Source organism: Wasmannia auropunctata, unplaced genomic scaffold, assembly GCF_000956235.1.
Source record: "Wasmannia auropunctata unplaced genomic scaffold, wasmannia.A_1.0 LD335634.1, whole genome shotgun sequence".
Classification (NCBI taxonomy): domain Eukaryota; kingdom Metazoa; phylum Arthropoda; class Insecta; order Hymenoptera; family Formicidae; genus Wasmannia; species Wasmannia auropunctata.
In genome coordinates this window covers 440504-456019 of record NW_012027256.1, presented here as the reverse complement: position 1 = coordinate 456019, position 15516 = coordinate 440504, and the positions used below count along the sequence as shown (strand labels likewise).

General features: G+C 49.7%; 2 protein-coding genes across 16 annotated transcripts in view; one reads left to right on the top strand and one right to left on the bottom strand.

Annotated features, from left to right (window-relative positions):
* The window catches only part of LOC105456545 (CUGBP Elav-like family member 4), a 560009-nt gene that overhangs the window by 473846 nt on the left and 70647 nt on the right, over window positions 1-15516 (top strand). For 12 of the 15 annotated variants that reach the window (XM_011700665.1, XM_011700673.1, XM_011700661.1 and 9 more), the window contains one exon: window positions 14364-14412. In XM_011700665.1, the coding sequence (XP_011698967.1) occupies window positions 14364-14412 (49 nt within the window). Of the gene's footprint in view, window positions 1-2934; window positions 2972-14363; window positions 14413-15516 lie in introns of those variants that run through there. The other 3 variants (XM_011700672.1, XM_011700663.1, XM_011700670.1) reach the window with 2 other exon arrangements.
* Window positions 9151-11927, bottom strand: LOC105456598 (integrin beta-PS-like). Its single transcript, XM_011700776.1, is given in 2 exon segments — window positions 9151-11400; window positions 11402-11927. Coding segments are annotated over 2 exon segments (2619 nt in total). The 5' UTR covers window positions 11771-11927.

Genomic DNA, 15516 nt, shown 5'->3' with positions numbered 1-15516 from the left:
GTCACGTACCAGTCATGCTTGATGGAGGAGCCTCGTTGGAGTTAGTCGGAGGATCATCCGATAATTTATGAGAGATCGATCGACTTCGAACTGCCAAGTGACATAACAGATCGCGTGCGATTACGTTATGAAATTCTGTTGAATTAATACGAGGATTAGGATATACGGATATACGAATAAAGCTTATGTGTCGTATCACGCCGCGAACTCGTGAACTCGATTGAGGAAAGGCATCGATAGTTCTCCGTTGTTGACATTTGCGATTATCTAAACTTCTAAACGGTCTTAACTATCTAAATGACTGTAGCTATATCCAGCTCTATTAAGGCGGTGCACGACGTATTCAAATATAATGGAATCGATACCTCCTCGATTACACCAGCCTATCAGCACGTCATTCGTCTTGTGGAGCTCATCGCGAATTTATGAAATCAATCTTGCCACAATATGGCCCGCGAACTTTTCGCCATTTTCGTACGAGATTGATCGCGTAATCCATAACATCCGGGCTCCCGCACTTTCCATATCGACGTTCGAGTTTCGAAGTCTTTCCCAGACCTCATCGTCTCGGGGCGAACTTCGCCGAAGTCATCAAAAAGCAACGCGGCCTGGTTCGTTGGAGTTTTCCTTACGAACTTTCACTTGCTTCCTTTCCCCGTGCGCGTCCATCTTCACCCTTCGCCGCTAGGTAAATACTTCGGCCTAGTCAGCAGCTCTGCGGCATGTGCGTCCAGACTGGCTCTTAGCAACTCATAAGCGCGGACGCAAACCCACGTATATAACACGAGATTTGACAAAACTGTGTTCCATGATTAACAGGATTTCAAGGTAAATTTAAAAAAAAATTCTGTGTACGAAAACGTATGTTTACGGGGTACTCGATTAAAATAGGATTTACGATACAAACGACAATTTATGTAATATTTCTCGTTTTATCCGAACTCAAACTACTTTTGGAATAACTTTCACGTCGCTCGCACGATCGCTAAACCACTTGCGCCTTAGCTGCGTTCCAATGTAAGTACGCTACCATTATACCGGCAATAATGAAAATTCGTTCCCCGATTGGCGCGTAGGGTATCGCAGCAATACTGCCATCGAAACGCAGCCTCCGTAGAACGGATCGCGCACGTCCATCGCCCACCTCCTGAATACGCAGAGAACGCACGATAGGCCGCGTCTTCGTTAAAGCCAAGCTCGTAGCCGACGATCATTCGTCGTCGCGCCTCATCCCGAATGCAGAAGCGACCGAGCCGCTATCCAAATCCGCCAATAGGTACCTACTCGTGAAATCGTCGATGGTAGAAGAAGAGGAAGATAGATAAAAGAGAGAAAAAGAGAGGCATACGTGAACGGAGAAAGGGTAGAGAGAGAAGGGGAAAAGGGGAGAGAGATCGGTCGAGAGAGGGACAGATATAGAACCGGCCGTAACGTCGGAAGAGCCGGCAGCAATTTCCGGTGGCTTTTGTGCGCCCTTTAAAAACGCGAACTGCGGATGATGCCCGTAGGAAGGGGCGGTGTACGAGTGAGAGAGAGAGAGAGAGAGCTCGGCAGAGAGTTTCGCGAATGTACGTACGAGTGGTCCTTCTGGACCAACAAATCCCCGGGGCGGAAGGAGGGGAGGGCAAAGTCGAGAGGTTAACTGTGGGTCCCTACGCGCTTCTCCTCCCCTCCAACTCGCGTGTTTTATTTTGCCTCCTTTCAGCGATGTTCGTTCGGATTCGAAATGCATCTCCTTACGCTTAAGCGCCCGGCAAAGATAAATTTTCGCATGAATAGTGGGATTAAGCCGGGATCTCATACGTCGCTCACGGACGTTTCATCTCTGGCTCCATCAACCGTTGATTCTACTCTCCCTTCGCCGAGAGATAACGTCGGACAGTGACCTAATTTCATCGTCGAATCGCGCGCGCGAGCATCGCTGTAATATCTCGAATATCAAATTCAAATTTGCTTTCCTTCTCTTTCGCTGAATGACTCGCAACGCCGAGGTATTGTGGATATCGTCCTTCTCATCTCGCAGGCCTCGGTTTATTACGGGCTCCGACCTAGAACGAATGCCTACGATCGTCCCCAAGGATGCGTAGTATGTAAGTGTATACAGTTACACGCATATATACACGTCTTTTCCAAGGTTAGAATCCCGGTCCTTAGTACTTTCTGAAGCCCCAACTCCTTTCGTGTCCCGGTTTTCTCTTTTTCTTCGTCTTTTTTTCTTGCTTTGAGGACCGCAAGCACGGGGAGCCTGGAAACGCGCGCGCTCGTTTGATTGGCCGAATGTTATGGGGTTCCGTCGATATGGGACGATGGAAAAGGACACCGGGAAAAGACTACGATATCATCGGGAGGCGGAGGGAAAAGGGGGAACACGAGAAAATGCATAAGGTGGAAAAGAGATAAAGGGATAGAGTAGGAAAAAAGAGAGAGAAAGAGAGAGCGAGAGAGACATAGTATATCGGCTGCTCCGAGGGTGCGTGGGCTTCCTCGCAAAGAGGGTGCGTAGCGCGTTCGAAGAGGGGGGCGCACGTAGGGGATAAGAGGGAGACTTACGAAGGGTAAGAGGAGCACGGAGGGTGGCGGAAAAGGAGGCGCAGGACAGAAGATAGAGGGTGCGTGTAGGCCTGGAGAATCAGTCGCGGCGCCCGCTCGCTCGCTCGCTCGTGCCCTCTTGACGCACACACGTGTGACCTACCCAGCGCGCGCGACTTACGCGACTAACGCGATATCCGGTGCTACGCGGAGTGCGCGGAAAGACAAACGACGAGGAGACTTTAAGAGATTCTTCGCTGGAACTTGTTGGTGTTGAACTCCTGCGGTATCGCGGATCCGCTGATAGTACCGATCTGGATTATTCTTCGAGTGGCGCGCTACGTGTTCTAGACGATCGCGCACACCCGCCAGAACCACGACCACCCGCGCTTAATTGTTCACCAATGGAGTGGTATCGTCGCGTCGGAACGACCTGCAGATGGTGAGTGCGCTTGCGCGAATAGTTTTAAACTGGCTCCTCGCCGACTACTCTCCTCCGTCGCGCTGCGAGGGAGTAGGAGGGCCTCTTGCACGTGTCGCTCGGTCGAAGATGTGTGTACACATTAAACATTCGTCGCGTCGCGCATCGGCAGCGCGAGAGTTTCCCTTGCCGACATCCTCCGGCACGGGGTCGATCGATCGACGGATCGCGAGACGCGGGATTAGGCTCGTGGATGTCGGATTTCTTCCCATGGGCCCTCCCTCTCTACCCCGCGATGCGTCTCGCTCGAACACGCTCGTGATGCATGCATCAAGATTCAAGTCACGTAGTCGCTTTCGACGTACGATTCGCGTACGCGGAAATGTACGGTGAGAGATCGTAAAAGCGGAGAGAAGGAGGAGAGGAACGACGACGTGGGAGAGACGACGACGTCGTCTTGACGGGCACGCGTGTAAATGCATATGATACTCCGCGGAGTTTACGACCGGCTGCCGATTTCACCGCATTTCCGTCCTCCTTCCTGTCGATGCGTTATCGCGAACACGCGGGGGCCCTTTCACGCGCGCCCGAGTCGTAAAAGATCCTCGTCGCTCGCGCTCTCGTGTTTACGCGCGACTATTTCTGGCGGCCTGGCGTGGCGCGCGAGAGCGCGGATGTAACGCATACCTATCCATATGTCGCGCAGCTTCTGCATGCGTAACGTTTACAATAACACCCTCGTCACGCCGGTTTTCCTGTTTCTCTCTCCTCTCCTCTCCATCTCGTCCCTCCCATTCGTCGCGTCGACCCTTGTGCATAACGTTAGCAGCAGTACTTGCACGCGAGCACGACATACGCGTGAATACGTACGCCGCGCGCGCGTACGCCGAGACACGCGAGCAGCTGTTCGATGCCCGCGGGCGTGTCTGCGTTCGGTTACTCAGCGGTTTGAGGGAAAGGGGGAAAACAGGGAGAGACAGCAGCGCGTTCGTCTGATTAATCGCGGCAAGCCAACACAGCCCGTGCGTCTCAAAATACTGCGGCGCATCCGCTTTCGAAGAATCTATCGATCCCCCGTGCGTTTCTCAGGAACGAATTAACTAGAGCGCCGTTCATTAAGTAGAGTGATACTTGCCGATGCACGAGGTACATTTCGCGTGCAATTGCGAGGAAAAGCGAGAAGATGAGATTAATTTCCGCGTTCGCGCGCGATGCGATAACAGTTAGACTAGTCTCTCTCTCTCTCTCTCTCTCTCGCATACGCCGTCTGTGTTTATGGACGCGTAAACATTGGGCGCGATTGTATCGGAGATTCTCCATTGCCGCGGCACATGACGAGTTCTCACGAGACGAGGCTGGGTGTTGATGCAGAAACGTGCATCAATTAATGCGGCGGCACACGTGAATGCGCTGGTGCATAACGTCGTTGGTAATGCGGCCCGCCACATGGCCGCGCGCGGCGCTTTGCATGGCACATCAATCCTAAATCCGGATGCTGGCCCATCGCCAATAATAAACGCGGATCGTGCGACGCGCCGGCGGTACGGCGAGCGCGGACATCTGGACCCATCATCTGGAATCCGCGACGTGACGCCGATTAAAATTCGCGATAACGAAACTCAAATGGAGCGGAGGTTCCTCATTGGATTTGTCGGTTTAATCATCGCCACCCTTCTATCTGGATTGTCCCCCGACCGTTCCCAGCAACGACAGCGCTTTTGCATTCCGGCAAAGTTCATCGATCACGACAGAATTGGGATTTCGTTGGGATTCTACGTTGGACCGAGACCGTAATTTGAAATGGTGACTCGCGCGCGTCGTTGAAATTCGCGTAGATTCCGACGGTCACGTGCATTGTTAGCTTTTCGCGAAACTTTCGTGATTCTCTTTGACCTTCTTCGCCGACTTGAAATTTTCGTCAAAAATCTTTTGAAGTTTTCCTTTTGGAATCGCGTCTTTTAAAGCTATAACTATTCCCACGACGATGTCTGCGTGATGTCGGGTTTCTTATGCGCGACGCGAACATTTGCCGGAGCGGCGCGGATCATGTAGAGGCAATGAAGTTTCGACGTTTGTTACGACTGTAACCCGCCAAATGGGCGGCGATCGAAGCCTCGGAATGGTGGTACGTGACAACGGAACCGCGTCAAAGAGCGCTGTAAACCCGTTAGAGGGAGGGGAAGGGGGGCGGCAATCGCATCCCGCCTCGCGATTTTCCGAGCGTTTGTCCAGCCGACTGCCACATCCAACGCCCCGGCGCGCTCGCTACCGCAGAGCCGTGAAATAGAGAGGCGTATAACGTTTGACATTTAATGCGCGCCGAAGCATTGGCTTAGATTACAATCGGTGAACGACGAGTGTGGCCCGGAGGGGGTGGGCGCGCGAAAGCTCACTCGACTCGAATGCTCTTTCGGCGGGGGAAGGTATAGTCGGCGCTCAAATATTTGTAGAGCGTTAGGGAAAAAACTGATGGAGTTGAATAAAAAAAAAGGAGAAAAATGAGAGAGAAATTGAATAGGTGGGAAAGCGAATGCTTTATATCTCGTGCAGGTATACGATCGTGTAATCGTGTAAAAAAAATTCACTGGGCCGAACGTCAGAGTATGGCTACGAAACTGGGGTTGGGGAAGGGGGGGGGGGGGGAAGGGAAAAAGCGCAACGTAATTCCCGTTTTCGAGAGAATGCGTTACTTTGCCGTAGTATCGTAGCCCGACAACCCGACAATCATACGCATGATTTTATACCTTTCAAATATATTCGTAATATACAAACGAGCGCATGCCTGTCATCGCATCAAGAAAGAAATGATATACATATACAAATATAATCATTATCGAAGTAAATTTACAACAAAAGAGAAAGAACATAAGGTTAAAGTAAATATTACATTACTGTCTGTTCTATTATTCTCTAATAATAGAACAGACAGGATAATTAAATAATCATACAATTTTATTCCCCTTAACATATGTGAACGCATGACTTGGTTCAATTCTTATAGATGACTAAAAAGATGATGCGTATGTAACGGGATACTAGACTGGGAAATCTGGTTTTTAATGCGTACAACTGGGCATTGCGGCCATCTGTCTTCTGACATGCTGTTTCCTTTTATTTTTATTATACGCTTCCATAAGAATTACGGGGGAAAAAGATGCGCGATATGCGGTGGGGTGAGAACGTGCTCGGCAACCCCGAAACTTTTTCTGCACGTATGCATATCGGGGCACAAAGAGGAGCGACGTTACGGTCGGGGTCAGTGCCACGATCACGTAGGCATTATACGATGTATATGTACGTCAAACGAGCGAGCATGGGTGGGTTCCGGGTTCATGGAGCTCTCTTCTCTCCCGAGATCGATATATACAACGCAACCGTACTATCGCGGCCTGCACGTTACCCCCGTTGTCCCTTGGTGGAAGAAATTTTTTAACGGCGGTCGCATCATCGTGTCCGTACGGGCGAGTCACGAAGGGAACACAAAACGCGAGATTATACGTGGAAGGGATGGAAAACGCGCGCGAGAGATTGCGCGCGTCTCTCGTATACGAACGTACGAGCAATTAATGGCGTCTCGAGGGATCAAACTCGGCGCTATCGATTAATCCAGCGATACGCGACTCTGTCAGGCGGTAATTACCCGCGACTCTGAAGAGGGTCGCCATTAACTCTTTAATATTTCATAGCGGCGGCTGTACGTCCGGTCGCGATTCCCCGAGACCGGTGCGCGCGCGAGGGACGACGGAAGGAGAGAAAACGGTCGTGATGACAAGCAAGACAGCGGGGTCGGGAGGGGGAGGAGCAAACGGAGAAAGAGGGAGAGGAAGATCGAGCTGGAGCGAGCGAGAGGAGGGAGGGAGGGAGGGGGGGGAGAGAGAGAGAGAGAGAGAAGAGGGAGAAGGTCACTTTAAGCACTGTCCGCTGGTCAGGAAATTAAACTTTGAGTCGAGAACTGGCCATTAGGCGTTTGTTGTTGCCTCGTTGTCAGGGGAACCCGGCGTCCGTATAGATACCGGAACTGAGATACGACGCTCCGTCTCCCGGCCTCGTCTCTCCGGACGAGTTTAACGTTGAACGCATCGTGTAAATGTCACTTACGACCCAAGGGATCTGTACCAGTCAATAACGATCAGGTGTACGGGGGACTTCCGCTTCGGGTAGACCAGTACTTCGGCGACGAGACGTGCCGATTAGCGTGGCCGACTATTAACTGCCGCGTAATCTTGTTGCGCCCGGCGGTGTCGTAGTCGCTCGATTGGAGCAGCAGCGAAGGTGATGTCAACTGGCAGCATGCCAGCGAAACGCCGCGATACCGTCTCGGAAATATGCATCAATTCCGTCGCTCGAAAGCCTGTATTATTTTATTATTAAAACGAATACCTCTATTTACGATTTTACGAGAATGTGAGGTGTAAAAGGGCGCGATGAATGTTGCGGCGGAGAGGCGTTATTAAAATTGAAAGCTGATACTTCCTGCGTACTAATTGGCAGCGACGCTTGTTGAATATGTCGACGCGCGTTATCCTCGCAAAGGAATTTTAGATTAAAGTTAACACACGTGGAGAGGAAACATCGCACGCGCCGCGCACGCATTATATGCAAAACGGATGAACGAAGACAGATAGTTCCAGGCCGCCTCATGCATAAAAGCCGTTTTGGGGATCTGCGATTAACTCTCTTCTTTTTTTTTGTAAACGCTACCGGAGGAAGCGTTGGATAATTAAGTACGTTTTTTTCCAACGGGATGCCGTCGCGTACTCTCTCTCTCTCTTTCTCTTTCTTTCTCTGTTTCGTAGAGCGAGATCAACGGAGAAAAAGCCGCGCCTCTATTTAATGATCGCGTTACGATCGAGCGTCGACCCTTTGGCAATTTGTGTCATCAGCCGCGTGCACTTGGAAAATCGATCCCCTTGAGAGGCACCGCTCAAGATGGATGGTAATAAGTAAATGTGTTTGCTGAGCCCCGAGCGCGCATCACGAGCAATTAATTAAGCTCGATTATCTATGTACACTGTGCGGGAAAGTGCGCAGCCTCGCTCTGCCGCCCGGTAGATGCTGAATGATAGCCACGCGCGCGGCAAATGCGCCGAATGATAATGCCTGTACTCGCGAGCTTGTAGAACTTTGCCTTATCGAATTAGCCGCCGGAGATACAGCCGCTTGCCGCGTATATAGTGGAGAATATTTTCCTTCAACGAGTATCTCCCCATGAACTCGCGTATACTACGGACAGAGTTGACATATACAACATGATAATGTCAGAGGGTATACGCGTCACGTCATCAATCGCGAAATCGAAATTCAGTGAGATCACCCGCGTGACGCCAAAAATACCGGGGCACCGCCGTCGGAATCTTGATTATCTCAATTTATACCCCATTGATAAACCGAGCCTCTTCTTTCGGAACGAAATCCAGCCGCGCGGCTTTCTGGAGGGCCACGCAAAACCCCGAGATAGGGGATGGGCGCAGGCTGATAACCGCCAAATTGAATGGTGAATGCCGTTTCGGAAATTGAATAAGCTATCGTGTTAGGACCGAGCTGCCGAGTATTTGACCTGCCTGCGTGCAATCAATGTACTGATTGGAGATAAGGGCTCGCCCTGTAGCCCACGGCACATTCTCCCCGGCATGATTTATATACGTACGGTCTTTGCCGACGATGTATTCATTACTTGATTACCCATCGGTAAGTTAATACCGATCGTGAAGCCCTACGATAGGCTACGGAGACACTCGGATCTTCTTGGCGAAAAAAATATTCATATTTGTCACGCGTAGATATTCTTACGGCGTTTTCTCACGAATATGCTGTAATGCCGCTAGTCGTTGATCGTCGACAAATTTGATCCCAGATAGAACATAGAAGCAAATGAGGTCATAATGACGTCCATATGATATCATGTGACTTCATAATGGTATCATTATGACTTTTGTGTTCTACGTGTGGGACGTTATTTTGATTTTCTCTGGAAGAATTAGCTCTTGAAACCTCGCAATTGGCCCTTTGCATTATTGCAAATGATTTCATCAACCGCACGCGAAAATCAAATCGTCAAAGCGCGCCGAAGAACACGGTTCGGCTATACGAAAGCACTCGACATTTTCGTTACATAATTCAGTTATTTTAATTACTACGGGGCGTGCGCGCTCGCGTGCGCGTCTGGCTCGAGTTAACTTGAATAATCTTTCGCGTGGATATCAAGTGGGGGAACTGCATGCTCTAACTGCGCGAAATCTGCGTTCGCGGTCGTGCCCGTTAATACGGCTAATTTGTCGACTGCTTCGGTGAAGGTGGAAGTCGCTTGAAGTTCGCTTGAAGGTGGAAGTCGCTTGCTTGTAGATCGGATTCTCTCCCGTGTCCCACTTCGCCATCATCCTCTCCTTCTCGAATCGGGCGAATTCTCGTCTATCGTGTATAGTCGTCAGCAGCTTCCACAGCAGCAGCAAGGCGAGACCGATCAGCACCACCGCCGCGATCACGCCCAGCACGATGCCGAGCATGTAGACCTGCGGCGGGCACTCGCGCTCGTTTTGAGCGCGCACCTGCAGGCAATTGGTCTCGTTGTAGTAGTAGACGAAGTTGTACTTGCAGTCGTCCTCGTCCGTGCCGAAGCACGGCACCTCGTCGTTGTCAACGTCGACGATCACCGTCTCCACGCCCTCGGGCACGAATTCCTTGCAGTTCCTCGCGCACTCCTCCGGCTCGCTGTAGTTCCCGGTGCCGTACATCTGGCACTGTACGCAGGGCTTCAGCTCCTCGCAGCGACTCGGGCACTTGTTGCAGTGCCTGCCGGAGTATCGAATGCTGCCCTCCTCGTGGCAAATGCACTCACCGCAAATACAGTCGCCATGGCCTGAGCAGAGCACACCGTTCGTGGTTCCAGGCGCGATGCAAGAATCATTGGAAGACCTACAGTTGCAGGACGGTCCGGTCCAACCAGAATTACAGACGCACTGGCCGCACTCGCAAGTGCCATGATCAGAGCACAGCTTACCCTGGTCACGATCGCAGGAGAAATTGTCGCACTCGCAAAAAGGTCCTGATATTTTCTCCTCCGGATTCTCTCGTTCCTTGCACTCGCATTGGCCACAGGTGCAGGCACCGCGGCCGGAGCAATCCACAAGAGAAATGTTGTCGGGACGGCACAATTGAAAGTGCTTGTCGAAGCCGGCTATCTCTTGAATCGAGCTGCACTCGCAGTGCCTGCCGAAACATCCGTCGTAGCACCCGCATACGCCGCACTTGAGCGTGCCCATGCCGTTGCATTCCGACGAATGTTCCTCGAACATGTGGCCTTTACGCTCGCACTCGCAGTCGCACAGCATCTCCAGGTTCACCGTGAGAGTCTCGTTGATACCGACCGGATAAATGTCAAACTTCTGCTTCCACTCTGATCTGTTGGCCGGACAGCTGGTGACCTCGATCTCCGCGATGAACTCCACCTTCGTGCCGACCTTCAGTCCGTCGCATTTCGACGTCTCGACCGCCGGCCCGTTGCCCAAGCAGCTCGAGAAGTACTTCACCTTGATCGCGCTGCTGGCTGTGTCCTTCATCTCGACCGAGCTCGAGATCGCGTCGTACTGCTCGCGGATCAGCTCCACGACGTTGCTGGAATCGTCCGAGAGCTTGCCGGCGAAGGAACCTTCCACGTGCTTCATCAATCTCTTATAGACATTGATCTGTTCCTCGGTCACCGCCCAGATGATGTTTATCGCGTTCTGCTTCACCTTCAGGTTGATCTGCGAGATGCTCGGATAGTCTTGCAGGGACGAGTGGGTGTACGTGCCGTAGGTGTCCAGGTGACAGAGGCCGTCGTTCGGTTTGATGATACCGCCCAGCTTGCCGTCGCCGGCGTAGTGAAAACCGGCGTCCGTCGAGAACACCAGCAGCCGGCGCGCCTTCTCGCGCCAGCCGATCTGATTCCGGCAGACTATCGCCTGCATGATCGCGTCGAAACCACCCTCCGGTGCGTCCAGGTTGCCGGACACCGACGCATTGCGTACCAAACCCGCAAATTTGCTCGTGTCCTGAGAGAGCCTCATAATGTTCTTGTATCCGTACGGCGCCGCGCATCCGTCACACGGTTCGATGAGGGATTTTGGCACTGTATTGACGTACGGCATCACGACTTTGTCGACAAAGCTGCCGAAACCCAGACGAAAATTGCTCGTAATCTTGCTCATACTCTCGACCAGTAGCTGGCCCAAATCGGATAGCTTCTTCTTATCATCCTCCATAGATTTACTTAGGTCCATAAGATAATAGAGATCGACTGGATAATCCTCCGCTTGGAAATAAGCAAAGGACATTCTGCAAGCCTCGTTTATCCTGAGCTTCAGATTGACTTCTTGCGGCCACATTTGCACGGCCTCTCGTCGCCTGCCGCCGCCACCGCCCCAACTCTCCTTGTGGGAGTGCGATGAAGACGTGCTGGAAGACGAGAAGTTGCGAGTACGAGCTCTCGATGTATCCCCCACCCGTTCCGCCGCCGGCGGCGGCGTAACCGCCCTTCGTCAAGTTCCGGTGCCGCAGCATGCTGAAGACGTTGTCCGGGTTCCATGTGTATTCAGGGGGGCACGTCGCGAATATTTTGGTGTTGATATTCGGGAGGAAGCACCTCTTCTCTGGGAATTTTGGTGCCGCGCACCAAGCGCAGTGCGGAGTCTGTATACACTCGTGGCACGTCTGTTTACTGATGCACGGATTCATGCCGGTCAACTTCTCCGGAGGAGGAGGATAGTTCGCCTGCGCGAGCGAGGCCGACAGGCTCGCCGCTAGCAGCCCCAGCACGAGGCACCATCCTGAGCTGCCGAACATTTTATTATTTGCGCCGAGACCGGAGCGTCTTTCCTCCTTCCTCTTCTATTTTCCTTGCCTCCCCGGTCGGCGTTGCAGTTCTACAGCATCACCGCAAGCGACGTGATGTTTGGCCGATGTTCTCTCCCTCGTCGTCGCTCGGGGATCACGATCACCATAAATGGCTTCGGAGCGAAATGCCAAGCCTCTCTCTGTACGCGCTCGCGTTGGATGCTGCGCGGCAGATACTAGAGCGGAGGGAAACGCGGAAAGAGGATGAGCTGCCAGCAAGCAGATTACATCTAAATGGATCCCGGCCTGTGATCTAATTGGCAAATTAATTGCAACCCGTAATTAATTCTGTCGACGATTGATGTTTGACGTTTCGCTTGTTGCCGGGTAACTGGGTCTTCAAAATGCGGCCCCGCGCACTTTTCTGACGTAATATTCCGTCTAAAATCCGCGGCAGAGCTGACCGATCGCGAAACAGAGAGAGCGAAAGAGAGAGAACTATTCCATTGTACCGTTTCATATCGTATTTCGTCCAATTTCCGTGCGAATTTGTCGGCAGTATCGCGCGCTTAGCCCGTTATCTTCACTTTTTGACGCAATCAAACAATACGTCAGAATTGCGTCTCCGGTCGAGTGATAATTCGCATTCAGGATAAATAAATGCGCACCTGCATCCCTGGTGCATCGGCATGGCCGGCGCGGTGCCTGCCGGCTCGCCTGTTCGTGATTATAAATAGGATTCGTGTTTTATTGTTGGGATCAGAGTGTCGTCATGATTGAACGTCACGCCGTGTAACAATTAATGTTTGCCACGCGGGCCCTTCGCGCTCAAACTAATACGGATATGACTGATTATTACACATAGCAGGAATCGAAATAGTTAATTGATCAATTCATTAAGTTCTTTAAAGAACATTTAGAAGTTTGAAACAAATAACTTGAACGAGTAAAAACTATAAAACGTGAAAATGATAACGAAATTTCGTTGGAGAGTTATCAAAATATTAATTTCCTTTCTAAATAATAATTTAAAAAATATTTAATATTACAAGTTATCAAACATGAAATTTCCACATTCTTTTATTGTTAACGATTCATTTTTTAGATAATAATTCATTTATATAATATTACTGAATAAATTTAGGGACTGGTAGATATATTTGAAAAGAATTTTTAATTATATATTTGAAGAAGTGTGATCTGAAATGACTGAAATACAACATTTTATTCAATTGTTAAAAAAAAGAGAAACATAAACAACTTTTTGTTCACAATTTTGTCGTGCACGATGTCTTGATTCGCGAATTGTCTCGCCAAAGGAACACGCGTTGCAGGACAAATTTCGACTTTAACGGGGACATGTAACGTTTCCATTTTGGACGTGGCACTTTGAACGTCGATGATCACGTTTGCGTCGTGTCCGTTAAATAAAAACGCAAGTTTAGAAAACCAATTCCATGGGGGTCGTGTCACGTGTGTCGGCCGTTTTTCCGGGACATCGCGCTAAAATTCAGACGCAAGTAGAAATCGCACGATTACCGCGCGCGCGTATCGCCCTATCTCTGTATCTCTTTTTACTGTGCACCGGTAAACCGTAAGATCTTGGAACTCTTTCGCATATGCGGCAGTCCAGTGATCCTCGGAGGAAAATTGGTTAGAGAGAAAGGATCTGCAAGGCTAGCAGTAGGATAATACCACCGTTGGAAGGCGGCATTCGCGCCAACGGAGACACGGAAGTGGTGGAAAGAAGGGGCGGGGGGGAGGGTGTATTGTGCAAAGAGTTCAAGACCGAGGGAAGTCGATGAGGAGAAACGAAAACGCGCGCGAGAGAGGGACGAGGAAAGAGGCGGGAAAACGAGGCGCGGGAGGAGCGTGCAAACTGGGATCGAAGTACGGTCCTGTGTCCCCCACGTCATGAATCATGCATCCTCATCCCTTAGGAGCGAACTGGAACGCGCTGCGGCGGTGCGACCCGTCCGAGAAATAAACAATGTTATTTGTTCGTTGGGATCCCCGACCCATCCGCAGCGGTCCAAAGGACTTCTAGCAGGACCGCGGCGGAAGGACGAGTGGCGGGTTCCGTGCTTTCGTAACCCACAACGGTGGGATGGGATACCCGGCTGCTCCTCCTGCTCCCCACCCCCCTCTCCCTCTCTTCGTCCTTTCTCGAGCGCCTCTGTCACACTCGTTCCATCTCGTTCCCGTCTCCGTCGCCGCTCCTCTACTCGCGAGCCCACGCGCACTCTGACAGCCAGAACTGTCAACGGCAGAGGAAGCTCTCGCAACCACTGATGGTGTTTGAACGGGGCCGAAGTGACGGGAAGGACGAGCGCATACATGCCGGACAAATAACGATACTTCCGCTTTCTCGGCAAACTGGATATTCCTCTTGCCTTCCCGCGTGCCCCGGTTTCGTCCTACCCGTCCCGCCATGAACTCTCGTTCTTCTTGCTCCACTTCTATCCTCTCAGAAAGGATAAAAGCAGAAATAGAAAAGACAAAAGTCCATGACTGTCTGTAAATATAAGAAATATCATAGGAACCCAGAGAGAGACGCCTTATTGTGAGACGACTAACGTGTCGTTTTTATTTTCTGTTGCAGATGAACCGTCCTATTCAAGTGAAGCCAGCGGACAGTGAAAACCGCGGAGGTGAGAACAAGCAATCGATCCAATATATGTCTTTATATTGAGAAAATTATAATTTAATTATGCTAATTTAATTACGATGAAGAATATCAAAATTCTTATCAAATTTTAAATTAAATTTAGAATTTAAAGAGTCGTTAAATTTAGCTAAATAATTAAAAATAATAACGCTCTTAAAGTAACTTTTCTCCATTTTTTTTGACTATCCACAATATTTCCATTTTTACACCGTACAAGTAAAAAGACTCGATACGTCGCAAGAGATTTATATAATCACACGTGTATCTTGGATACTCATTTCATGAACGACAGTAAATAATTAAATATCCCACGAATATACGGCCCGTGATGAATCAATGGCAAACTAGTTTTCCCCGGGTACTTTTCGCCGGGAGTTCGCTCTCCCATTGTCGCGTCAGGATACCGTAGGGACCAAGAATTGGACCTTTGTCGCCGAAACTAAGTGTTAACGCGCCCTTCGCGTCCTCCTTCCTTGCGACTCCCCGAGCGGAAGCGAAGGAGGAATTAACTCTCGAGGAAATTATCGTCTCGCTAGACGAGGAGAACAAAACGAACGTTTTGTTTAACATGCGGATATCCAAAACCACATTTTATTCGTGATGAGTGTTCTTCGGAGTCAGCATAGGCCTGCTAAAATAGTTCCATCGAATTGTCATTAATTATTCTCAATGAATCGCTACATTTGTGCGATAAACAATATGTGTTTAAAAGAGTAATTCTAAAAAATACATTTAACTATTTTTTTATGATCTTTCTTTCAAAATGAATAAAATTAATATTGAAATAATAAACCATTAATACGGTTTTAATTAATAATTTTTAAAAGTATATAAAACTTAATTGATTAATATTTTTCTCTCTTTGAATGTATAAAATATTTTTGCTACTTAAAAATTGACGAGAAACTAGCTGTAATTACAAAACTCGACCATTAAAATACATTTTTCCTCGAAATTCAAATATTCCATATCAGTGAAACGTTCATTCAAATGAATATCATGATAAACAAGAACGTTTCATAAGCCTTTTTGTAATTTTCAAACTTCTCTGAGAGTGCTCGTAAGTGTCGTATTGCTCGTAAGTGAA